A 25,784-nucleotide genomic window follows, 5' to 3' on the forward strand; every position below is an offset into this window, starting at 1 on the left:
CTTTGCATGGTGTCCAAAATCTTAACAAACCAATTTTTGGCCATTTTTGTTCACTAAACTTCATGAACTGTTAACAAGCCTTGTTAGCCCTCAAGGTGCTTCAAGTTCTGTTATACTGTATACAAACAGAGTGTCTCCACTAACCTTTTCTCCTCTTTGTAAAGTTTCTCAGTGATGACTAGAGCAACAGCAGTATTCCTGCCTGCAGGTGAAGCAGTGATTTTGACAGGTTTGTTAGCTGTCATGTCTCCTGCAGCATGGCATTAGCTTTGCCCTAGGAGGCAAACTTAACAGAGGAGAGGGATCTGAGAAAACTATATTTCAAGGGACTGTCTCTTCTTTGAGCTGAGTTATACTACCCGTTGCTGAAGAACTTAAAGCCTCCAGCTGCCTCCTTGGTCAACTGAAGGTAATTGGAAGAGGTGTGTGCGAGTCAGATGCATAAATATGGGGGAGGTGGGGGTGTCACTTTTTTTTTTTTTTTTAATTATGGTGTTGCAGGGGAGAAAAGGCATGTACAAAACCAAACGCAGATCTGCCTAGGATACAGCCAGCCAGCTATTCTGGGAAGGCAACAGCTAACAAAAGACATGAGAAAGGCAAGAAGACAGAGGGCCCCAACCTATTGTTTCCCCTCTTCATCCAAATAATCGTGACTTCCATGACCTCCTAGCTTGTTCCCTCCAATGAGGATTTCAGGACAGCTGCTACCCTGAACAGCTGAGCCAGGCATTATTTGCCTGGTTTCCCGCAGTTCCTTCCTCCCACTTCAGCAGCAGCAGCAGCAGTTGAAATGATAAACTTCTCTCCCACAAAATTAATCTGTGTTCTTTAATAAAGGTTTGGGATTCTATTTGGTATTTCAAATAATTTTTCCTTCTCTTCTCCTGAAATTTGCTGCTTTACCTCCATTCCCTGTTCCATTTGCAGAATTTTGTTTCTGTACGATAATGGCTTAGCCTGTTTCTTACGGAAGTTGACTAAACTTGGCCTTCTTGAGAACAGGATTGCAAGTTTGTCAGAGAGAGTTTAGCAGAGGTGGTGAATTTGCAGCATAGTTCAATTCTTTTCCCTCTTAAGCCGAAGTATTTCTGTCATGGCTGGGAGAACCTGCCCAAACTTCTTGGAAAATAATCCTCAAGCCACATGTATGGGAGAGCTTAGATGACTGCGAAGGATTTTTGCCTTAATGTGTTCGAGGCCTTGGAAGCTTTTGGCTGTTGCATGAGGTAAGTTTAGTTTTATATCTACCTAAAGGTGATAATTTTTCTTCCCATTGTTGGCTGGCAAGATTCTCCTCGAGATGAACTTATTTTTCTCAGCCTCAGTAGTGTTTCTTTAGGTGAAATGTCAACTTCCCTCTGATTCACACTTTCTAAGCTAAATTTACACCATAGACAGTGCAGTGCATTTAGACCAGTAGGCTCTTACTTTTTTCCTTGGGGAGACAAAAATCTACCCTGTCTGGGGTCATCCCACCACTAAACCCATCTTGTCCACTTTTGCCTGATTTCTGTATGGTGCATTACCATCTCAGGCCTCTTTCTGCCAGGTTGGTGCCTTGCACAGAGATGAATGACTTTCAGCCAGCCAGCCAGCTACACACCTTGTCCAGGTGGGATAGTGACCATTGTAATATTTTATTGCTCTATTTCCAGTGCAGGACTTGGGCTTCAACTGACACAGGTATATTCCATTAAACCTTCAAGTTAACCTGGGGTTTTTTATGTCCAAGCTCAGAAAAATGGAACAGAGAGATCCCTAATATGAGATAGGTAAAGATTCAGGGATTGGAATTGGTGACATACAGTCTCATGGTTAAGCAGGGAATAAAATAAATACAAAGCATTAGTTGGAACATCTCTTCACCCCTAATGCCACCTTATAACAGTAACATCTGAACCACAACTTTGTCTATCCAGACTCTCCATTTTATGTTGGGTTGCACAAGTGAAGGGGTGGTCAGTCTAAAAATTTCAGATTTTCCTTTCATGTTTGAGTTGTGCATTTTTTTCTTTTGGTGTTTCAGTGCAATAAAACACTTCAGTGTATGGTGGTTGGCAAATATGTGAAGTCCTTATGCCAGTTTATTCTCATAGTTTTGTGTTTCTTTTATACATCCTTTAAACCAAGTAAAGCTCTGGCAATGCAAGATTGGTTAAATTATCCTTAAGGGCAACTTCAAAGATCAAAGCAAACCATAGGACTACCCGTCTTCCAGTACTGGAGGACTACATTGTTGTTTGATTCTTTGTATCAGATGTGACTGATTGTGCTGGCACGATAAGTGACAGTGGGATAGATTGTTTGCTTGGATTTTCATTATTGGTCTGTTACCTGCTGCATTTAAGTCAGATTCGTGAAGGTGGCTCAGCCAGTAGTCTTTTATGGACTTGTTTCCTTTGGGGGGGTGGTGGTGTTCACGGCAACGTTGTAGAGAGAGAATAAAGAAAATTGTCTTCCAGAGCTACAGAAGAGAAGGATTTTCTCTTTGCAAGAAGCAAAATGGTTTTGGTCCTTTTTGGAAGATGTCAGGCCATTTTTCCCCAGAGTCGTCTTCCTGGTCTTCATCCTTGTCTCTCTGTAATAACAACAAATGTGTATGCAGCAAGTGCAGGTATCTAGCTGAATGCCATAGTCTGGTATATGTGGTGCATATACGTATTGAATTCTCCAGGAATACACAACAGTGCTACAAAGACCAGCAGCACAGGACCTCGTGCCCAAATTTGTCCTCTTGAAAATAACCGGTAGTTCTCTTCTTCCTTCCTTCCTTCCTTTCAGAAGCAAGGGAGCATGTGTCTGAATGCAGATGTTTGACATTTCTCATGCCACCCCACAGATCTCAGCTCTTCATCTATGTTATCACAATTTCCTGTACAGGACTCAGCCTCTGGTTATTAAGTTCCCTTCTGTGCATGATCCACCCTCACTTCAGCTTCTGTCATTAGACAGAGATTTCCTGTCCCTGTTCTAGACGGATACACACCATCTCTTTCCTTGAGTGGTTTTTTTTTTTTTTAATTTGTTGCATACTGGATGTATGAAAACAGCATTGAAAGGCAGACCCTGTGAAACTGTTTGTGTTACTGAGCAGTTACATTCCCTTCGGGCAGGTCTGATCTTCCTCCTTCTGCTCATACTGATGTTACGGTGTTTGCTTTCATGAAGTGGGGGCTTGATTCAGTCTTTTCCTTGACCCGAGACTTTTGGGTCTGGCATTAACTGCTAATTTATACCACGTCTTTGGCAAAAATACAGCACAGTTGTACTCTGCCCAGAATATGGCAGGCCACAAACCTATGCTTATGTAAGGTTTTGCTTGCTTCGCTTTGGCTGGGCTGCTCATGATGGTTTTTAACATCCAATACTTCTTGAAGTCTTGTGTGTTTCAATTGCTGCATTATAGGCTTCATTAGAAAAGTTCAACTCACAACCGGTTTTGAGGCTTCAAAGTTTCAGACAAAAGAAAATAAAATATGAGACTTTGAAGCCATCACGATACCATGGCTGAATTTCAATTCTGTGTTTATTCCCATGATGTGTTTGATGCAGTGTCAGTGTTGTGATAGCATAATTCCACGAGAAGAAAGGAAGGCAGAGTTGGACAGTTACCTTGGAAATCCTGCTTACTTTGCAGTTTGTAAGTCAGTTGTGTTGACAATAAGAAGAAAAAAATCCATCCCATGGTTTAAGAAAAGGAAAGTGGGGGAAGGGAAGTTGGCGTTCATAGCTCCAAACTTTCTCTCAACTCCTTTCTTTGCATTTCTGATCTCAGGCTGCAGTCCAGACTCCGTGGTGGTTTGTAATTAAACCCAAATTTTGAAGGTTCTGTGGAGTTCTTGTTGCCTACCAGGTCAAACTGAGTCTGGTTTCTATCATGGAATATTTCAGTTCAGTTACCCCTTGAGGAAGTATGGGAACAGACAGTCCATTCATATTGAACAGATGACCGAGGCTTAAAAAAAACCTTTTTGTCTATTAAGCTTATGGCTAAGATATTATGAAAACGGCTTAATAATGTGCCCTAACGTTTATACCACACTATTTTCTTACTTTAATTTTCCAGGCAATTAAAAATAATTGAAAGTTACTGCCAAACCCCCTGAAGATATACTTTTTCTTTCAAATAAGCTTATTTTCATGCTTGTGAGGTCACCAGATATTTATTTGACCATCTTTATAGGGGTCAGGCACATTACACACACAGAATGGGGATGTGGAATAGAACTCCCATTGTAACAAGAAAGTGAGAAGTAAGAACAAAAATACAGTATGTGTCATGCCCAGTGGGTGTTCGTATTTATTATCTGGGCACGACAAACATAACTTGTTATACATATACCAGCTGAGACCTAAGTTCTGCAGTTCGCTTAAGTACTAAAAGTTAAATCTGTGTTTAAAGCCTATTAATTTTGAATAGAGGTAAACAAAAGTTTCGATGGTTTGTCAGATACAAAGGATGTATTGGGGCCAGCAAATACCTCAGGGGGGTTACTCAAATGAGTAAAGTCCGGTCTTGTGTGGCAGTCTGCTCCAGTGGGCCCTTTTGGGGTGCTGTTCGTGTTCTGACATGGCTAGGAGTCTCTGTGGCTGAGAAGAAATGCAGCAGGCAGAGAAAGCAGGAATTACATTGGTAGATATACGCTGTATATAGTCAAAGCTCTTTAATCTTCTCTCCTATTAATAGAGTTGTAGCAGACACAACCCATGTGGCTGCGCAGTCACGCTGCACCGTAATATTGCTTAGCCACTTCTCCCCCTAAAGGCTTAAACTCTATGACGTTATACAAGAACTGAAAGCCGCCTTGCAGTGTCCCAGATTTCCCCCTCCTGTCCATCCCCTTCCCCTTCCATTTTTCCCTTCAAATTATCTTCTGCTGCCTCATTTGATGCTATACAAACCAGTTTTTTTGAAATATGTTTTGTATCTCTCTCTCTACATATTCACATATATTCTGTGGGTATCTCCTCTTAGATCATAGATCACTTATCTGTAGTCAAAAGGTGACTTTATGCTGGAAAAAAAGAAAAAATGGGTGGGCTTTTTGGCAAAACTTTGTCTATTGAATGAGACGATTTGCTAAAGGCTGCTTCTTTAGTACTGGTGTTCATGCTCATCATCCCAGTAGAGGGGGTAATATTTTGCTCAGTTATTTTAATTTTTTTCTAACTTGCAAATGTTTCTCTTTTCATAATGTCACTAGCACTTTTGAAGGACAAAAGTCCTTTTCTAAATGTATCACTCCTGCACAGTAAATGTCCTACCTAAATTAGTTCTATTTAGACAAGTCACTCACTGGAACATAAAAGGTTCTTCCAAGCAAACTCCTCAGAGGAGGACTGATGTGCTGCCGGAAAGAGTAAACTGAAGGGCCCTCTCCTCGTCATTCCTCCTCCTCCCTCCCCTCAAACCACCACCTCCCCACCCCTCCCTTAACTCAGCATCTGGTGGAAAGAGCATGTGATGCTTATTTCTGAAGGCAGCAAAATAAGCTTTGAAAGTCTAAGACTGTAATTGGTTGTCTGCCTTTATCCTTGGAGCTCTGGGGAGGTTTCAGAAGTAATAACAGTTACTTAAAGTAGATGAGCTTCTTGTGGCTTTCTTAGAATTGTAGAGCACGTTGTTTGTTGGGTGCTTAAGGAAGCATCTGCCTGTCTGTAGCTTTCAAAACATTTTGTAAGCAAAGAATTTCGGTTTTTCCTGTCTTCTATATATGGATGGTGAGAAGCTACTCCTCAAGAAGTGTGTTCTTACAGAAATGGCCTGCCTTGACTGAAAAGATAGGCAGGAAAACCAAGTTCCTTTTAATGATACTAAATTTGATCAGTATCTTACTTAAAGCTATTGGCACCTAAAATACCCTTAACTATATGGTTACTACCCTTCTCCTTCAGTCAAAAATGTAGTAATTTTTTGATAAAAAGACTCAAGGTGGTAGTTTGCACTAGAACAGGATAGGTAACTGAGGCCTTGCACCATTTTGTTTCACTAGGACTAGGGGTTTTCCATTGCACTGTCTTACAACCTTAATAGGATTTGTAACTATTAATCCACAATCAATGTATTGACAGTATACTTTCACCGATATATATTTAAAGCGGTCTTGGGTTTAAAAACTGTATTGTCCATTGGTTAGAACAGAAAATTCAGACTCACTCGTGATGCGTTATACTGAGTCAGTGACTTTGGGAGTCTATTTGAGCTAATTGCAATTGTTTCCCTATACCTTGTTGTGCTTGGGCTTCAAAGAAAAGAGCCTGGCTCCCAGTCCTGTCATGAGACACGTAGACAGTATCTTCCAGAATAGTCTCAAGCTTTCCTGTAGTCATCTCAAGTAAATTAAATGCAAGTGAAAAATAAATGTACCACAGCCCTAGGGCAGTGCTGCCCTTCTGCAGCCTTGAGGATCCCAATTGTTTTTCAGCATTTTTATTCTACTGTATTGTTGATTACCAAAATGACACTATGACTGAACTAGAACTGCTGATAAAATGCATTTTCATAAAGTAGAAGGGTGGGGATGCAGAGCAGGTTCTCAGAAAGAGCCCTATAAATAAATTCAGGTAAGTATGGATCACAGTGCAGTCAAGTGGGGTTGTATTTGCTACGCTCCACTGGCTCTTCAGACTTTGAAGTAATTCATCATGATGTTCTTAGACTGTTGTCCCTGGCTTAGGCTGACTCTGTTCCATTTCCCTCACCCCTCAGTGTCACATGCTTACGCACATGTGCCAGGCTTTTGGCAAAGGTCTTGGAAGAAAACCAACCTGCCACAAATATCAGATTAGGTGTTGAGAGGAAGAGTGGGGCGAGGACTGAAGGCCTTAGTTTTCAACTGAATTGTGAGAGATTGTTAAATATACACTGCTTATTGACTTTGCTATTTTATATGCTATTTTCTTTTCCTCCCGTAATTACTCTGATTTAAAACTAAACACAGACCTTTGAGCTTTGTCTTAGAAAATGCACAGCCAATTAAATACACAAAATCATTCAAGAAACCGTAGAACTGGTAACTATCCATAAAGTTGATCCGTCTGATCTTGCTCGTATTTTTGCCTGATGTGCACTGCTGTAAGAGTAGTAGGGTTTTGGATTAACATCAAGGTGCCTAATGAAGTTTTGGCACAGAAGACTATAGCTGGGAGACAGTTGCCGTGACAGCTCACCATTGCGATTGTTAACTGCACGGGAGGTGTCTGGCTTCAGACATGCACAGTTCTTGGACTTGCTTGGGAGAAACCAAGTATGTTGTCATAATGTGCTGTGAAGACACGAGATTCTAGCAGGATGGGACTTTGTAACTGTAGTGGTAAAATAACGCGTCACCCTAATAGTCATGAAACCTGTGAGAATGGCTTGTGCTTGGGAAAGATGCCAAAGTAAGAGAGATGAAAGTCAGATGAACCCAAGAGGAAGAAGTTCTGAAGAGCAAAAAGGTCTCTGTTAACAAATGCCTGTCCTTGTAATTAAAAAAAAAAAGAGTAGGGTCCTGGTAGCTTTTCAGTTGCGTCACCATGTTGAATCAGGGGCAGGTCTGTGTCCTCGGGAGCTCTGCAGGCACAAGAGGAGTTGGGGAAGAACCCAGATCAGGGCAGTCTAGAGCTTGGCACCTGCCTGCCCAGGAGAGTTTGACAAAAGCCCATCTGTGTTCCATCAATTTAGAGCCCCCTCTCCTCTTTCCTGGCTTCATAAACTGGTTGCTGAAGTTCATTATGCATTAGTTGGTACTTGGGAAAGAACACCATGCCTGGTAGAGGGCTGGTATTAGTGGAAATCACAAAGGGAATACTTGTCCTTTTATGTAACATTTGAAACTAAAATGAGATTCTGGGCTGGCAGAGTGGACATGTCTCCACAGTACAGGAACTGATGCCTTGGAGAGAGTTTGAAGCTGGAACTCAAGTGCAGTTACAGCAAGAGAGCCTGGTTGCATTTCAAAGAAAATGTGAGGAGAAAATTTTGTCCGCAAACAGCTTTTTAATTACCAGAAGCGTGACCCCACAAACAATTCAGCAAAGACTGGGCAAAGCAAATCTGTTCATAGAGGAAATTTTGATTTTCCTTGATGAATCTGATGGCATAGCTTCCCTCAGCTTCAGCTACCACAGGAGCCGAGTCCTTAGTTCCTTCCAACTGCCAAACCTGCTTTCTGTTTTCCTGGAACACCCATGCATGTGTGTGTGCAGGCGCATATGCCTGCTTCATTTGTTTTCCTCAGTCAGTCGCACTCTCCTTCCCTTCATATTGACAGGGCATCAGAGAGTTCCCAGGCAACTGTTGCCAATAAAAACGACCAGAGGAAAAGGGGCCATTCTTTCTTCTTAGCCCCCCTGACCTGGTTTATACTAGTCTCGATCACTGGCTCTACTCAGCCAGTGGGAAGTGTGAGTTGAAATTTTTTGGTTTGTTTTGTTTTAAACCACAGGGCAGGGAATTCTTTTCAAGCTGTAACTTTTAAGTTTCCACTGGAAGGGCAAAACAGACTCTTAGCCAGTGGAAGAGGCTTCCAGTTGCATCAGCCAAGAGCCAAAACACAAGTACATCGTGTAACAAATAATCAGCTATCTTTTCAGATGTTTCTTTGAAAGAAAAATAGAAAAAATCAGGGGAATACTTTATTTGAGGGATTTAACACTGACACTGAAATAGCTGACAGCCACATTCATACATGGCTTTTACTTTTTCTGGCTTATTTCAGTTTTTCCATCTGTGCAGTGGGTATGATACTACGATGGTTTTGTGCTTGCCCATAGCAGAGGGATTTCAACTAGAAGTATCAGAGAAGCAGAATCACTTTGAATGGGAAATACTGATTTTGTTAAGCAACTACTAAAGATTCATAGAATTTTGAGACTAGAAGAATGGCTATTAAGAAGTCAGTGTTTGTAGAAGGTTTGGACAGTTTTAAGGATTTATAGGATCAGACCTATATCAAAGAGTAATTTTATATGATAGATTTACATGCAGAACAGTGAAATAGAGGAGTAATTGTTGAGATCAGGGATTAAGCAGCTAGTTGAACTGGCTGAGCATTTTTTTTCAATACAAGTTTCCAGGTATCACAAGCTGCATCTTCATGCTAACCAAGCTTCACTAATAACTGAACTCAGGAAAAAGTTAGAAAGTTGCAGTAAAGTCTCCAGTGGCCCAGAAGAATCCCAGAAGTCTTACCAATCTTTGTGAAATAGAAAAGTGGTGAGATTACTTGCATTTCCTCCCTCCATTTCAAAATCAAGTTTCTGGATCTGGGGTTTACCTGGGAGGTTGGTCCTGGTTTTGCTATACTACAACTTAACAGAAATACCTTACTGTTTGCTTCTTGGGATAAGTGCAATCATCAGCGGTCATCTGGCCTAATTTTTGTACTAAAAGAATAAAAGAGAAGAAATGTTGAGACAGGAGAGAAAACTTCTTTTCTCTCTTTTATGCTAGCCAAGAAACTTTGAAAATGGATGATGACTTATGCCAGGGGCTATATAGAGTGTTCTAGAAAATAATTTAAATTTGCCTTTACAAAATGAAATCATCAAAGGGTACTCTGTAGGAATTTGCTTTAAACTGAGATGGGGCCTGAAATAAAATAGTCCAGTCCCTTTTCATTTCTTCTGTTGTAAATTTTGGATGTGAGTCCATAGAAATTAAAGATTTTTGCACAGGTGTGAGAAAAACAGTTCCCAATTTTTTAAGATGGACTTCCCATACTACCATATGACTAAGACATTACTTCTTTACATAGCATTCTTTTAGACTAGCTGGGAAGTTGTGTTTACATTGCTATGAGTGAAGTAAAATCAGGCCTTTGCACAACCAGAAGATCCCTTCTCAGGAAGAGACAAAGTGAGTCCTTGTAGGCTCATCAATAGGAAGGGAGAGCAGGTTAGTTCCAGTGAGGGGTTGGGTTTTTTCACAGCTCCTTTTTATGCCTGTGCATAACAGGCGCTCGCCAAAGCGCTCTCAACTGTGGTTTGTGAAGATTCCCCACAGGTCAGACTTGGGGGACACACTGGCAGCCAGCATGTGTGCTGTGAAGGCAAGAATAGAAAGCAAATACTTCCCATAATCACACGTCCCAAAATGACAGGGTAAAATGTGTACTTATGCTTCCACCAGAGCAGTGGAAAATGGGAAGATGGAAAGTCTGGACTCCTGCCCAATGAATCCAAAATTGTAAAAAAGGAAAATAAAACAAATGCTACATACACTCCCTAGAACTGACAATGCAACGTGGTAGGTTTTTTCTCTTTTAAATATATACACTAGACAATGCAGTAAATCTTCTTACAGCTCCGTAGAACAGCATTATTTTTAGCTTTTTTTTATTATCGAGACAACCCTTCATAGCTTTCAATCTGTAGCTGAATATATTTCTTTTTGTAATCCACATGAAAGTGCAGTCCTTATAAAGACCTCTAATACCTTTTAATAATTTCTGGACCACGTCACACTGGGGCTTTAGGAAGCAAGTGTTCTATCCATCAGTTGTTGTGCTTGTGAAGGCTTAACGGATGCAGATAAAGGGCCCTTTTTCCCACATTGAAGATACCTCTCATTTTGCATTTTTTAGTTTCATCTCAAAGAAGTCTTAAGACAACCAGAGAAGCACAAAGCGGGCTCCGTTCTCATGTGGTTCAGCCTGTTCTTAGATAGACTCAGGCCAGTGGTTCATAAACGCGCCATGTGGAGAATTCTGAGTTCAGTTCCCAAGTTCAGGAATTGTGGTCTCGGTAACCACCAGAAGTAGCTTCGAATACTTGTCACTGGTAAAGGTCCGTTTCTTCTGAAATGCCATTTTGCAAGGCTGTGCAACATAATACCATCGTCGTGCTAGCAGGAGCCTGAACCAGTCTTAGGGCTCTGAAGAAAAAAATCAGGGGGGTACTACTAGAGGAGGAGTTACCACACAGTGCCATGACTTCATTGTGCTTAAAATAAGACTTTGCATCCTTTTCTTCCAAGTAAAAGTAGAAGATAAACCTCAGAGCACCCTTAAAAATGGGTAAGTAATATTAACCCATTTTATATCTACAGGTCAGCTGAGTATAAGTAACTGGTCCATGCTCACACAAGTGAACAAGTAAAGCCATTTAGAATAGAACCTAAAAGTTCTGTCTTTCGGTTCCTACTTGTATTACCCAATGCGCTATTCATAGAATAGGAATAGAACTCATATACTCTGATTTCTCAGCAACTGGAGACTTTTCTAGGGCTCTTCAGGCATCACTAGCAGCATGAAATACAGAGATTGGGGTAGTTGCTTAGATTTTCATCACTGAGTAAGAAAAGCCATCAATTCCTGTAGAAAGATGCTTTCAGAGCTTCTCATATTTAGTTTTATTTTATTGAATAGTTGTGCAGGTAATGAGAGTAATAATCTCTACAATTTTTTGTTCCCTTGCTGTGCTTTGACTCCCAACATTGCGCTTTTTGTAGTGCCATTCCTGCAAGGAAGTGTTAATAAAGTCTTAAAAGCTTTGTCCCAGTAATGGTTAACAGCTAAGTTGCCAAGTCAAATAAGAAGCATTAGCAGCATTCTCACATGGTTCACTTGCAGATGCCGTAACTGAATGCAGTGCAGTTGCCTGGAAAGGTAGCTTCAATCCATCTTTCTCACTGTGTATAGGGTTTTTTTGGCTATTGGGTAAGTTTATTCTTAAAAACAAGCTAGTGTTGGTGAAATAAGCTTGGCAAAACCTGGAGAATAAATAGAGCATCTCAGTAGCATGACTCCTGGCTTTTAATGTGCTTTTGCTCTGGTACAGCTTAGGAGCTTTTGAAAATGCCATCCGCCCTGCCTAAATTCTGACATAGAGGAACCCCTCAGAAGGGTGAGAAAGATTGTTGACTAAACTCCCAGTTGGTCCTTGACTTCCCCAGGCTTGTTAAAATGATGCTAAGTTTTGCCAGTAAGATGTGTACCTGTCCAGTCCATTCCTTGTAACCCAGCAAGGACCTAACGGATGGGTCTATATAAAGTAGCTAAGAAAAACAAGCCTGTTGCTGGCTGGCATGAATTTGCTAGGGATGGCTCTTCACTGCGCTGGAAAACTTTTTATATCCATAAATTGTAATAGGTGAAAATCTTCAGGCACTTTTGTAACATTTTTACTGGTATATCTGTAGCGTCAGAGGGTTTTATTCTTGACGCATCTTTTGAAGTGGAGCAGAATTAGTGTTAGTTTCCTAGGGCAGGGTAGTGGAAATTACTTGCTTAGGATCTTATAAATCAATCAGTAGCAAAACTTGGAGTCACAAGCCCTTTTTGGTTTGTGTGTTCCACCCCTGTGTCCTCTACAAAATTACCTTTCCTATCCAGTTTACCTAAGGAGGAAAGTTTTATTTAGAATAGATGTTAGGCTAGTGTTTCAGAATTTCCACAGCCTGTGATGCAGATGTGTTCATCGCCAGTAGGGTCTTGCACCTTTACCGCTCTGTGTAAGACAGTTGCTGGTTTAGGTGTTTGCCTAAATTTCAGATTCCCCTGGAGTAAATGACTAAACGTGAGCTGAGATAGCCAGATGATTAAGTTAGTGGGAAGACCCTGCTTACCCAGTGGAGCCTAAGTGAACCTCAGATATATTCCACTTGAGCCTCTGGTGCTGTCCTACTGCAGCACAGGCTGGGTTGCAGCTTTAGCTCTGAACACCAACATGGGCATTTGATGCTAGTGGTAAAATGTGTTCACTGTCAGCTTTTTGCTCTTTCAGTGTATTTTTATCTTCTGGTGTCTGGCACATTTTGAACCCAAGCAGTCTCTCTCTGGGGTTTCTCCATTCTTATATCAGACCGGCGTCTGGTCTTGTGGTTTGTGCCCCTAATGAGAAAGCTGCTTAATTTTCACACCCAGACGGAGTATCAGATGAGACAGGAAGCCCCACCCTTTCTCATGGTATAACTGAACTCAGCTCTTTGCATGAACTAGCAGCAGAAGCAATAGCTTGAACAAAATGATAGTATGCTATCTATAGATTTACAGGTGCGCCCCCCCCCCCCACCTTTTTTTTTTGCCTACTCTGGTTATACATGCTTCCTAGCTGCAGAGTTTTCAATTGAGACATTTCTGGTTTACACCTGAGTTAGTAATATGAAATTTGAAATTTTCAGCCTCCCAGTATTTTCCCAATTAATTTTTTTAGGTGACTGAAATACGGATTTCTGCATGTTGCGATAGCTTGATAGCTTTGGGGGACATGAAATCTTTCATTTCTAAAGATGCCATGTAGGATGCCATGATTTCTGCTGGTATGGTATCCATATTTCAATCCACCGCTAAAAGGAGCGGACTGGGCCAAGGGACAGATTCCCCAGCCTCATCAAAGCACCTGCGCAGAGCATGCTCTGTCCCTTTAACTGTCCCGCTTCTCCGCAGAGATGAATCGGTAGCCCCGTGCAGTGTGGGTCACTGCACCTGCTCCCAGCCTGTCAGATGTTCTCAAAGCTGCAGTAATAGCCGCTGCAGCACCAGGCTGGTGCTGCATCACTGAATTTGAAGAGCAGAGAAGCCTGGAGTTTTTATTCTTTCACTCCTATCCTTCACCACACATAGTGGAAATGCATTCACACCTAGCCTGGGAAAGGTACAAACACAGATAAACATGTGCCATTACCCCGTTTTAACAGAGATCTGTGTTTTCAATTAGGTTTTGGAATTTGATGCCAAACTTGGACCCAGTTATGGGGAGATTTATCGGCAGAGAATAGATCAGAGTTTGGAGCATGGGCTGCTTTTCTGAAGGTACATTTCTAAGCTAAAAGTTCCACAGGCAAGGAGGCCTCTTAAATATTTTCAACTCCTTTCACCTAATGTTTTCCATTCTTAACAAGGAAGAGAAGCCCATTTTTCACCACCACACACATCACTACGCATTAGCTGAGCAACACAGCAAAACCTGGGTTGACAAAGAGCGCGCTGAAGATTGAAGGATTTTAACAGGGTCCTTGATGTTTTGTGAACATGGGGTTGCACTGAGTTTTAGCCCTGTTAATAGTGCTGGTGGGTTTTTTACACGAGATTGACGTGCAGGCATTTGGCAATGCACGTCTTTATGTAGGCTTAGACTGTCAGTCGTGTAAGACCAGTTGCAGTTCCATTGACCTTAGCGTTGTGCAGGATTTGGCCCGTACCAGCCTCTGTCCTTCAGAGAGGAGTGCCGTCCTGTTTGTCGTGGTCTTAGCTTATCCCCTAGCGGATAGCTGCCCACATCACAGAGGGTCGTGAAGATGCAGCAGTCATTGTTTGGTGCACCAGAGCAAGGAACGAGGAGAGGAGAGAGGTCATCTGCTCAGCCCACATAGTCTTGGAAATAAGGTAGGGAAAAGAATGTATTTTGGTAGATCCTCAGGCTCCAAGAAATCATATCCATGAGCACTCCCAAATCTTCAAATCTAAGATTTTTTTCTGGGCTCATTTTCCATTCTACGTTGCAACAAAAAGTAACGTTCAGGTTATCGTGCTGACCTGGTACTGCTTGGTCTGCTGGTTCTGTTCATGGTACTGAGCACTGGGGAAGGCTTGTCTTTTTGAGAAGTAGAGGGTCAAAAATTCTTTCTACTGGTCTCATGGTTTGTTACTGTAATACTTAATTGAAGTAGAAAATTTGATCTGACATGTCAAATGTGGCCCTGGTTGGCTGGAGGCCAAATCGGGCTGCTTAATTTCAGTTTGCCTTAAAATGGCTGACATTGAAGTTCACGTGCCCAAATTTCCCTTTGGAATGTACTTTTAAAATCTTTTTTTAGTAACTTTCTAAATCTTTCTGTATCTGTTTTTCCTCAAAAATCAATTGCTTCAGAAAACAACAGTCCAAAAGCTTAAGTAAATGTTTCACAAAGCATTTCTGGGCCCACTTTGTATCATGAAGTTTCTTACATTGGTGGATTGGAGAAAATGTATATTAACAAATCACTTTGCCAAGCGCAAAGCCCGTTTGACAACAAATTATTAAGTTGCCTGCAATGGAAGAAAAACTGAATAGGAAATAAGGAAATACTTATTTCAGTCTTCTAGGGTTTGGGTTCAAGCTTTGCGTAAGCCATTTATGAAGATGGCAAAAAAGTTACATCAGATTTTCAGTATTTCTTTTGCAACTTTGTATGTTTCATTATTTGGCAAAGAGAGAAAATGAAATAAAATCATCCGTATTTGAGCCAATACCAAGGTTTGCTGGCTGCTGTGGCTGGGTTGGAAGTGTCAGAGTGGGGTATATTGTTGCCTGGAATCTGTCCTAGAGTGGGATGTAATCGGTGAGTCATATGAAGAGAAGATTTTGTGTTCAGTATCTAGTCTTGTTCTGCATCTAAGTATCTTCCTATAGTTGTGAGCAAATTTGCTTCTGCCTCTTTCAGTGTCAGAAGGCTGCACAAAACAAGAGAAGTGCAATACAGTACATTACTGACCTGCTTTGGATATTTATACGTGGAATTTTTGATGAGTTCATGACACAGCCGCAGTATTTCTGTGGAGAGGGACGAAAGTGTTTTCAGTGGGGCGTCCAAGCAGATAGAAATACACAGGAGCAAAACTTTGCTCGAATAACTACAGGTTGTAGTCAGAAGCCTTCTGTTTCATGAGTTTCAGAGATTAACCTCCATTTCTTGATTAATAGCAACATGTAGTGCCTCAGCACTTCATAGACCAGGTGGGAAACTACTAGAACTACTATGTTTTTACATTGTTGAAATGGAACCTAAATACATGGTGGGTTTTTTCAAGCATGTACTGAGAGGCAATTCCTGCCTCAACCAGCAGATGATCTGTGTAAACAAAACGGGATAGTGGATGGAAGGAAAACTGGCAGAGGTCATCACAGCAGTTCAAGAATTGTGTTGGCAGCAGTCCTTTTTTGAGTCCAGCTGAAGTGCTTTACCACTTTAGACAGCACTAGTTTGTTAGGAAGAGTCCTGTGGTGGACTCTTCCTAGGTGGGAGATGACTTGAAGTTAGAAAAATCTACACCTCTCATTTAGCACTTGCTTTTCTCTCTCCCTTTTTTCAGCCCATTTCCATCTCTCTGTGGGGAAAGCAAACCTATTTTGCCCCCATGCACACACCTAGTTTACTGCTCTTTTTTTTCTGGCAGCAGCTCATGTTTTCAGATCAATACTGGCTCCTGGCAACAAAAGGTTAAGCATCATTTTCCCGGTCTACTGAAACAGTTTGTGCTCAGAGCCCTCCTGATCCTTGGTGTCAGCCTTGATTTAAAGGGGAAAGAAGGGGGACAGTGGAGAAAGCTGGAGACAGACATGATTTCTTTACAAATGCAAATGAGATCATTCTGTTGAAATATCTCTCCTCGAACCTTTCTAAAACCTGACACTTGCTCTTCTTTTCCCAAAGCTGCTTGTTTTCACGTGTGGCCCGTGGTAGTGACCCCACTCTGGCCGCGTGAGTGCCGTGGCGGAGGGGGTACCGGGCCCAGGGTGGCCGTCTCCACGCCTGCCTGAACAGAATGTTCTGCAGAGAGCAGAGCGCGGATGGTCGGGGGGAGGAACGGGTTTCCATGCTGAGTCTTGCCACCTGTTGCCTTTTTCATTCCAAGCCCCCCTTCCTCCCCACCCTCCACCCCAAGTTCCCCTCCCCACACAGCTCACCATCCCCAGTGGATAGGGTTGGGATCAGTAGTCACTTGCCAAATACCTTTCTAATGCTGTCACTAATTCTGCACAGACAGCATCTCTGAAAGCAAAAACAAATCTTTTCCAATGCATTGTCCTGCGTTTGCTACAAAAAGCATTGAGAAATGCCTTTTCTTAGTTGAGTTAGATGGGAGGGACCATGCCATGACCACTACAAGAGTCAGCCCGAGGGAAGCCTGAAGCTATGCCAAAAGAATCCTCTGCAAATCCATTGAAGCTGGCATTTGGCACTGGCACAGGCTAATTTTGTACTGGGGGTTACACATATACACACCCATGTCATTCTTCTTCATCTGCTGCATATGGAAAGCTGCCCCAAGCTCCAGAGTGCCAGGGAATGTTTTACTAAAACCTCCAGACTTGGTTTGATTATGTTACTATGCACACTGGGCTGTAGAAGCGGTAAGAGTGGTGTGTGCTGCCAGATGAACTGGCATTAGCTAGATAGTCATCGGCTTGAGCTGTAGTTCCACAGTACTGCCCTGCTTCCATCAAAGTAGCGGATTGTTCATGGACATGAGGTTGTAATTCCCTCCTAATTAAGGTGTGCAAAAGGGATGGCATTGCTGTAGTTACATAGCTGTTGGGTTTGCCTGGCAGTCAGTTGGGAGTCTGGAGAGGTGCATTTTAACAATACTGCTTTCAGTTCCTCGTGTACTCTTCAGGTAAAGTCATTTAGATGACAGTTTTCAGGAGTGAATAATCATTTGGAGAAACAGTCTCTGACTTCCCAATTTAAGATGCCTTGAAGGGGACGGACTTTTGGAACACAAGACATTGGCAAAGAAGGTCCTTTCTTTCATTGGCAAATGGACCTGGTTTTGAAACATTTCAGGCTCTCCAAATGTTGCCATGCCTGTGTTTTACAGACACACCTGTATAAATACTTGTTTGCCCACAAAAATCACAGTGACATGTAAGGATGAAAAAATTCATTGCAAATATGAGCGATTACTAGTCATTGCAGCATGGTGCTGCCACCTTACTTAGACCCAGGTTGAATGGGAATATGGAAAGGTAGAGAGTTCGGAATTGCGAAAAGAAAGAAAAAGGAATAGAAACTGAGGTGGTATGTTTCTCTTATTATTTCTTGTCATGATGCAGCATAAGGTCCAGAACCTTCTCCCTCCGTGCTGATAGACGTGTTTGTACTGGCGAGGCTTCAAGCTGGTATCCCCACTGCACCAGTTAAACCAGTAGTTACCAATTTTTTTGCAAGCCACGCTGGGACTATAGGAATTTTATTCCTTCACAGTGTTGAAGGAAAGGGGTTTTGCTTGCCAAAGGACTTTCTTATGCTTGAGGATGATTTATGGGCCAAGCTGAGCCACTTGTGGAAAAGGCAAAGCAGCTCTTGGCAGCACCCCCAGAATCCACTGCAGCTGTGGGGTAGTGAAGTCATCGGCATAACAACCACTGCAAACAGAATAACAAAGTCTGTTCTGTTCTCGTTTAAAATAATCTTTCCAGTTCAGCAACCACATTAAACCTTACCTTTCTGCATACAAAAATAATAAAAGGCAGATAGTTCTCTGCAGCATGGTGTGAATGTCTCAGTCACATTACTGCCTGTCACTCCTGCACCATCTACACTTTATCGAAGTATTTTAAACGAAGGAATGAAGCTGCATTATGTCATAGTCTGTGTCTGTCCCTTGTTTTCACTCCTTTGTTTTTCCTTAGGTTTAAAAACGCAGAAAAAAAACCCCAGTGTTTCTTTCTTTTTTAATACAAAATTTGCTTTTTCCTTATAACCGGTTTCTAAGCTGATTGCAAACTGAGTAGTTCTGTCTTTGATTTTTCCTGCCTGTCTTTGTTTCAGGTCCCTTCAGATCCTCCTGCTTCCAAAAAGCCCAAAATAGATGACTCTGCTTCCCAATCTCCAGCTTCTACTGAGAAGGAAAAACAGTCCAGTTGGTTACGGTCCTTATCCAGTTCATCTAACAAGGTGATTGCTGAATACTTTGTAATCAAAAGAGAGCTCAAATTAGCATGTAGCATCCCTCTACTGAAACCAGAAGAGAAAGAACTTGCCCGGGTTTTCTAAGTTAATAACATTTCTATCCTTTTCCTTGTAAACATTGAGCTATACAGTCCTCCCAGTTTCCTTGCCATCTTCCAGTGTTCACTGACCTTGATTGTGACAATGAAGTAAGCAATTCCTTCATGTCTTTGAGGTACCAGAATCCTGAAAGACTCAGGAGCTGTGGTGTCTGCAAACTACATATAACTTATTGGCAAAGAAAAACTGTGTGAGGTTTTACATTAGTACAGTTCACCTCTTGCAGTGGAATCTACTAAGTAAGTAGGTCCTAGCCAGTGGGGGAGTAGTTCTAGAGATAACAGAATGTGTACTGAAAAGCATCACTAGCACTTCATTGTGATTTATAGTTTAAAAGATTGTTTGTATTTACTTATTTTTCTTTCCCCTCCTTCCCAGAGCATTGGCTGTGTCCATCCCCGTCAGCGTCTCTCAGCTTTCCGGCCCTGGTCCCCTGCTGTATCAGCAAATGAGAAAGAGCTCTCAACTCATCTTCCCGCATTGATCCGAGACAGGTAAGGAGACATGAACTGAAGGGAGAGTGGGGTTGGCAGCTGTGGAGATTCATTTGACAGCAAGTTGCTTTATGCTGGTTCCCTTGCACTCTTAACTGGTGGCTTTGTCATTCAGTCAGTCAGTCCACTAGTATCAGATTAAAAAGCATTTGCAGCTGCAGTGTTTTAATTTGCAGAAGGGAAACAAAAAAAAAGTACTGGTACTTTGCACATTCATTAAATAGGTTTTCTTAGGTGAAACATGCCATAGAAGTCTGAAGTGAAGGGTGCTTCTATGGACTTATGATCATTTTGGGGTACAGTCATCAGAAGCTCTCGGGCTTCACTGTTTAAAGGAAGATTGGGTTACTCTCTTAGGGCAGGTGGTCAGGGACCAGCCAGCTATTTCCAGGCAACTGCCAATTGGTAACTGCAGCCGCTCTGTAACACTGGCCGGTCAGCATGTTGCCAGCACAGCTGCACGCTGCCTCCTCTATTGACAATGCCATAGGAAGACGAAGGGCTGAATGGGCAGCACAGCCTACCCCATTCCCTCTTGATGGCCGGTGGTCCTGGGGGGCCATGGCAGAGCACACTGGGCAGGAGAGCCTGCGGAATACTCCTCAGCTTGTAAGACCCGTCAGAAAGCTGATGTTATAGGCTAGATTCTGCCCTTGGATAGGAACATAATTAAACTGGTACAAGAACGAGTCACCGCCCATAATAGGTGGGACTACTGGTGTCCCAGTTAGAACGGAAAGTGTCAGGGCAATTATACATTCCTTTGCCAGACTTGAACTGTTCAGTCAAAAGTCTGTGCCAGATTTCTGCCTAAGGGTAATGGTTTCTTTGGAAAGTTTGACTAAATGGCCAGGTGTTTTTAGGGAGCGTTATGGAGAACATATTTTGCTGCCCTTATGAACAAGTTTCTTAGAAGCTGTGGAGATTGGTTTAAAAAAAAAAAAAAAGGGAAAAGAAAAGAAAGCCTACTAGCATATCCTTGCTTTTAAACAGACTTGTCAGTTAGGTAGGGAGAGAAGGACTAGGCTGGTGTAAGAGTATGCCTTTGGTAGCCCTGTGAGAAAATTGGCCAATTTAAGTCTTGGAAAAAACCCCGCCTTCAGCAGGTTCAGGAGAAATTTTCATATATGACTGAAGATACATCATGTAGTAGGTGCTGAACTGAAGTTGCAAAGACGGTCTTTGCTATGTTTTTTGCAAAATTCTGTGTATTTGACATTACAATATTACTGTCCTTTAACATAGGTTTGTGGGGGTTTTTTAACTGTGGTTTTTCATACATGCACACAGATGCATGCTGTGTCAAAAAAATAAGTGCTTTTTGCACTCCCATGCCTTTCTTAAGGAAGTGCCATTTCCAAGTTTACAAAACATTTGTGGATAGACAGAAGTAAAACTATGCAGTTGGGTAAAACAATAACACATGAAGATCGTGACAAAACACCATTGTAATTTTTAGCCTCTCTGAGATCTTACCACTTTGGTGCTCTTAGAATATGTGGCACTTCAAATATGATCCCTTCTGAACTGCATGGAGATTAGCTGTATAAATCATCTCCACGTTTAAATGAGTGCAAAATGCCAAGCAAATATATAGGCAGATTCTTAGCTGGTGTACATCAATGGAACATCACTGTCATTCCAGTAAGTGTCTTGCAGTTTCAGCGTAACACACGGATTGGGAAGCATTTTAAAGCCAAGAATCTGACTATTTTCTCCTTCCTTTTGCCTCCCCCTCTCAAACAGTTTTTACTCCTACAAAAGCTTTGAGAATGCTGTGGCCCCCAATGTGGCACTTGCACCTCCAGCCCAACAGAAAATTGTCAGCAACCCCCCTTGTGCCACAGTAGTATCACGGAGCAGTGAGCCGCTGAGCAGCACTGTCCAGCCACGGAAAAGAAAACTTGCTGCAGAAAACACAGCTATCCCAGAAGCAGCAGCCACTGTTGCGGCCACTGTTACTGCCACTGAAGAGGATAAGGAATCAGAAGCAGAAATTGAAGTAGAAACCAGGGAAGAATGTAAGTGACAGTTATATCTGCCTTCATTTTGTTTTATTTGTGCTGATTTTCCTCAGTAGTCCACAGGAGTTAGCTGTTCAACTTCTTCTGTGTTTAAATATAATTCTGGAAGCCTAATACCTCAACGGGATGTAAAAATACAGCCTGAAGTAATAATGAAAACCAAGAATGGAACATAAGTTGGGGTGGGAGGGTGTTCCTGGGAGAAGAACATGCATTGACAAAAAGAAGCACCTGAACCACAGGTGTCCACTGGCCTAGAGTCTTTTATTAAAGCAGGTAAGTGTTGTGCAGAGGGCAAAATGTATGTGGTGTTCACATAAAAACTGATGGTTTGCTAGCTGATGAAGAGCCTCCTATAGAAGCCTTTGTGGGATACACACAAATAGCCTGTAAGAATTCCAGAGCGCACACACGTGCAAGTGTGGAATTTTGTGTCAGATAAAGAATGTGGTCACACAGTTTCAATACTGCATCCATGGAGCTGCATACATAAAGCAGAGATCAAGGGCCAGTATGTTCTTAAACAGTATTCTGATACTGGGCCTCTCAGCGAAAGATGAAGGAAGACACTGGTATCACCTCATTAATGTCACTGAGATAATTCTGCTGCCGCCCTCCGTGTGTTCAGTCTTTACTCAGTGCATGCAGTTTAGGCAAAGGAAGAAAATTTACCCACTGAAAACAGCAAGATCATGTAGTTTTCCCTGAAGAAATCTGTTTCTTCACACCCATGGATGAAACACTGTTAGTGACGTAAATTCCAGTGTCACAATTCAAGCAAATTGTAAGTTGGGCCCTTAAGTCAGTCAGGTTTGCATTTTCATCATGTTTCAAGTACCAAAGTATAAAAAAAGTATTTTCTTTCTTCCGTTTTTTTTCATTGACTATTGAGTATCTATCTCCTCTGTACAAAAGGACCTCAGCGTATTTTGAGTTATATTCGGTTTAGACTTTTTTTTATTAATTTTCGATGTTTCTATTTTTCAGTCACCTCCTCCTTATCCTCGCTCTCCTCCCCATCCTTTACTTCATCCAGCTCTGCAAAGGACATGAGCTCACCTGGGATGCAAGCCCCAGTCACAGTCAACAGTGTGTATGAGGTTGCAACACATTCTGACTCTCACAGCAGTGGGCTGGAAGCTGAGCTGGAGCACCTAAGGCAGGCCCTGGACAGTGGCCTAGATACAAAAGAAGCCAAAGAAAAATTCCTCCATGAAGTTGTTAAGATGAGAGTGAAGCAGGAAGAGAAGCTCAATGCTGCCTTGCAAGCCAAACGCAGTCTACATCAGGTAATGTTGAAAAATAGCTTTCTCTTACCACTGTCTGCAGTACTCTTCCAGGTAGAAACCATGAGGTGGTGTCATGTAAGAAAGAATTGCCTCATTTTTCCCAAATAGCAACAGCCTTTACTGGGGTACTGTTTGTAAATTCAGCCGGGAAGCAAAAGTATACAGGAACCATTCCTATATTTTTAAGCTTGCCACCTATTTTTGCCTTGGGGTGTAAATCCATGGTTACCAAAATCAACATCTTTCCATTACTAAAAAAATCTTCTAGTCCAGCACAGTTTATTTTGTTTTCATTTCACTGAACTAGAAGTATTTCTGTCCTTATGGAGGCTTTATCTGTAGTTTTAAAAGATCTGTACAAATCCTGCCATTGCCCAGCTGAGGGAGGGTATCCCTCGCACGCAGAGACACTTGCTGAAGCTCTGACGAAGAACTGAACTACAGATCTTTGTTAAGCTTTTTATTAGCCATGCTTCACTGAAGGTTTCTTGCTTCATTCAGTGAAGAAGCTCCTTACTTCTGGGAATCCTTGATACATCAGTCATATCAAAGCAAGAGCGGTCAGACAAAAAAAGCTGCAGAGATGTACTGGCCATTAGCAAATCACAGTGGCTGAACAGAACGGCGGGTGAACTTTTTTTTGATTTGAGCTGGGGCAAAGGTAGTACATAGAAATGGAAGATAGAGCTGATGTAGAAGATTTGCACGTCCTCTTTGAATATTGTATGTGGAGCTGTAACGAAGCTAGAAACGTAATCTATTAGATGCATCTGGGGTGCCAGCTGCAAAAGAAGGGCCTTGTTTCATCTAGCGTGGGAGGTGGAACACCAGTGCTTGTACTGCTGGTCAGAAGCAGGTATACAGTCTTGTTAGCTGGCACAATGGATTTTGTTTCTTTGGGGAATGAATCAAAGGACAGTAGCTCAGAGGTGTCATTTGTGTGCAGTATGACTGCTGTGTTTAAAAAAAAAACACCGAAAAGGCCCAATCCTCAAAACCCCAGTACCAGATTCAAGTATTCTACTAGCAGGCAGGAGGAGGTGAAAGAGAGATTGTGATAAGTGTGTAGATGTGATCACAATTGGAATTTTAACAAGTTTACCAACTCAAATTTCTGCAAGGGCTGCAGTATAGCAAGCCAGTTTCTGTGCTGCGTACCCCTCGTGTGAAGATGGCTTGTTACGTACTAGCTGCAGATCCAGGTCCCAGAGAAGGGAGGCTGAGAGCTGTCTTTTCAGCTGAACTGCTTGTTTGTTGTCACCTTGAGCAAATCGCTTCATTCCCTTCTGTTTCAGTAAATGTATGTTTTATTTTATGTATTTGAAAGTAAATATTTATAGAGATACATACTTAAAGCGAATTTTTAAGCATCTAAACTAAATACACAGTGTGTACTTAACGTAAAGCAGGAATTACATGAAGTAGTTGATGAAGCAGAATTGAGTGTTGAGGCATTAAATCAAGCAACGTGTCAGAGTGAGAGGGAATATGGTATCTGGCCATCATTTTCCACTTGGGCAGCTGTGGGTTTCCAGTTCCACATACAGAGAAAGTCCATGTGTGCACGCTTCCAGAGGCAAGGCTGAGCTAACAATGGCCTGGCTGGGAAGTGAGATTGTCAAAAGAGTGAATTTCCCATGACCCGACTGCAGTGTTACTTAACAGAAACACGTTGCTGTGAGGCTTTGACTCTGACAGAGAGGAAATGCTGCTTCTGGAGGAAAAAAAAATTGAACTTCAATTTCTGATTTAACCATTTAGGCGACAGACCTTTAGTAAGCCACATTTTTGTGCTTATGAGGAACGCGTCTTTTAACAACAGCTTTTTAAAAACTTAGGAGTCTCTTCCTTTGTACCTTTAGGTTCCTTATCATTATCACTTCAATTAATGGCACTGTCTTGGATTTGAGATTTCAAGGTAGCCGCTCATATTAAGAACCTGGTCAGTGAGAGTGGCAACTTCCAGAGCAAAGCATGCTTTCCATTTAGCTTAAGGTTTTAGCCTGGAGTTTTCCAGATGTTGTGACAGAGCCTTCCATTGGCTGGTTGCCAAGAGACTTAGGGCTACGCACCAGTTACCTACAGCAAAACAAAACGGCCTAGAGTTAGAAAGAAGATACGCAGTTTGTTTTTTCTCATACTTGCCTTAAGTGGATTTTGGGGGGGCTTGATAAAATGGAACTGCTTACTGATTTCCTCAGCGAGTAGTAAACTTTCTTGCTCAGCTTTGCTGTACACAAAGGGCATTCACAAACTGCATTTCTCGTAACGAGGTGTATCTTCAGTGTCTTCAATTAAAGTGCAGGCATTACAGTTGGTTTGCTTGAAACTTCGAGCTAGTATAGAGCACATTGCTAGTAGCTCTCTCCAACTGCAGTTCATCTTTATTCAGTCACAGATGGTCACAGCTATTTTGCTTGACAAAGCAAAATGTGGCTGTAGCATATAGCTTTTTATTATCCAAGATTTCAGGGTATCTTGAGCGTAGGCTCTCATGTTGATTTAAAGGAGAAAAGCGTGTACAAAGTTCAGAATGAGGTTTAGACATGAGCCTTCTCGGTCATAACCAACAGAAGGTGGGAATTTAGTTTGGATCGCTTCCTTTACAGTTCTGTTTCCTTGCACTAATTTAGTCTCTGCTCCTCAGTTCCCACAAGTTAACTGCTTTTGTATTCTAGGAGCTGGAGTTCCTAAGAGTGGCTAAGAAAGAGAAACTGAGAGAAGCAACAGAGGCGAAGCGCAACTTAAGGAAGGAGATTGAACGTCTGAGAGCTGAGAATGAGAAGAAAATGAAGGAAGCCAATGAGTCTCGGATACGACTGAAGAGGGAACTGGAACAAGCCAGGCAGATCCGGGTTTGTGACAAGGGCTGTGAAGCAGGCAGGCTCCGGGCCAAGTACTCAGCCCAGGTAAGACCCGAACGTTGAAAGCTGTAACAGCAAGTAAGCTCACTACTTCTGCAGTTTTCAGGGTTAGTTCAAGTGTCTGTCCTCTAATGTCGGTGGCCTTGTTTTGTCTAATTCGATACAAGCCCAGCTCCTCTCTACATCATGCCTATGCCCCCATCGTGTCGATTTACAACCCTAGTCCTAACGCAGGGTGTTACCAACTTCCCTGCACCCCGACCACCTGTGGCAGCCCACAGTTCTGCCTAGAACTTTCCACATTTGTCAGTTGGAAATCACCGTGTACAGAGAACTAAAAGACAAACACTAGACAGTATTTCAGTTCCACTATTACTCTCTTGGCACTGCTGATGCATAGGGATCCATTTCAA

The 25,784-nt window shown here is 42.1% G+C and overlaps 1 protein-coding gene across 1 annotated transcript in view; it reads left to right on the top strand.

Annotated features, from left to right (window-relative positions):
- Positions 1-25,784, top strand: part of SKI (SKI proto-oncogene) — a 115,200-nt gene that overhangs the window by 85,345 nt on the left and 4,071 nt on the right. The window contains exons 2-6 of the mRNA XM_059830026.1: positions 18,461-18,586; positions 19,079-19,194; positions 20,941-21,215; positions 22,206-22,507; positions 25,186-25,416. Coding sequence (XP_059686009.1) covers positions 18,461-18,586; positions 19,079-19,194; positions 20,941-21,215; positions 22,206-22,507; positions 25,186-25,416 — 1,050 coding nt within the window. The remainder of the gene's footprint in view (positions 1-18,460; positions 18,587-19,078; positions 19,195-20,940; positions 21,216-22,205; positions 22,508-25,185; positions 25,417-25,784) is intronic.

This window comes from Gavia stellata, chromosome 27 (genome assembly GCF_030936135.1).
Source record: "Gavia stellata isolate bGavSte3 chromosome 27, bGavSte3.hap2, whole genome shotgun sequence".
Classification (NCBI taxonomy): domain Eukaryota; kingdom Metazoa; phylum Chordata; class Aves; order Gaviiformes; family Gaviidae; genus Gavia; species Gavia stellata.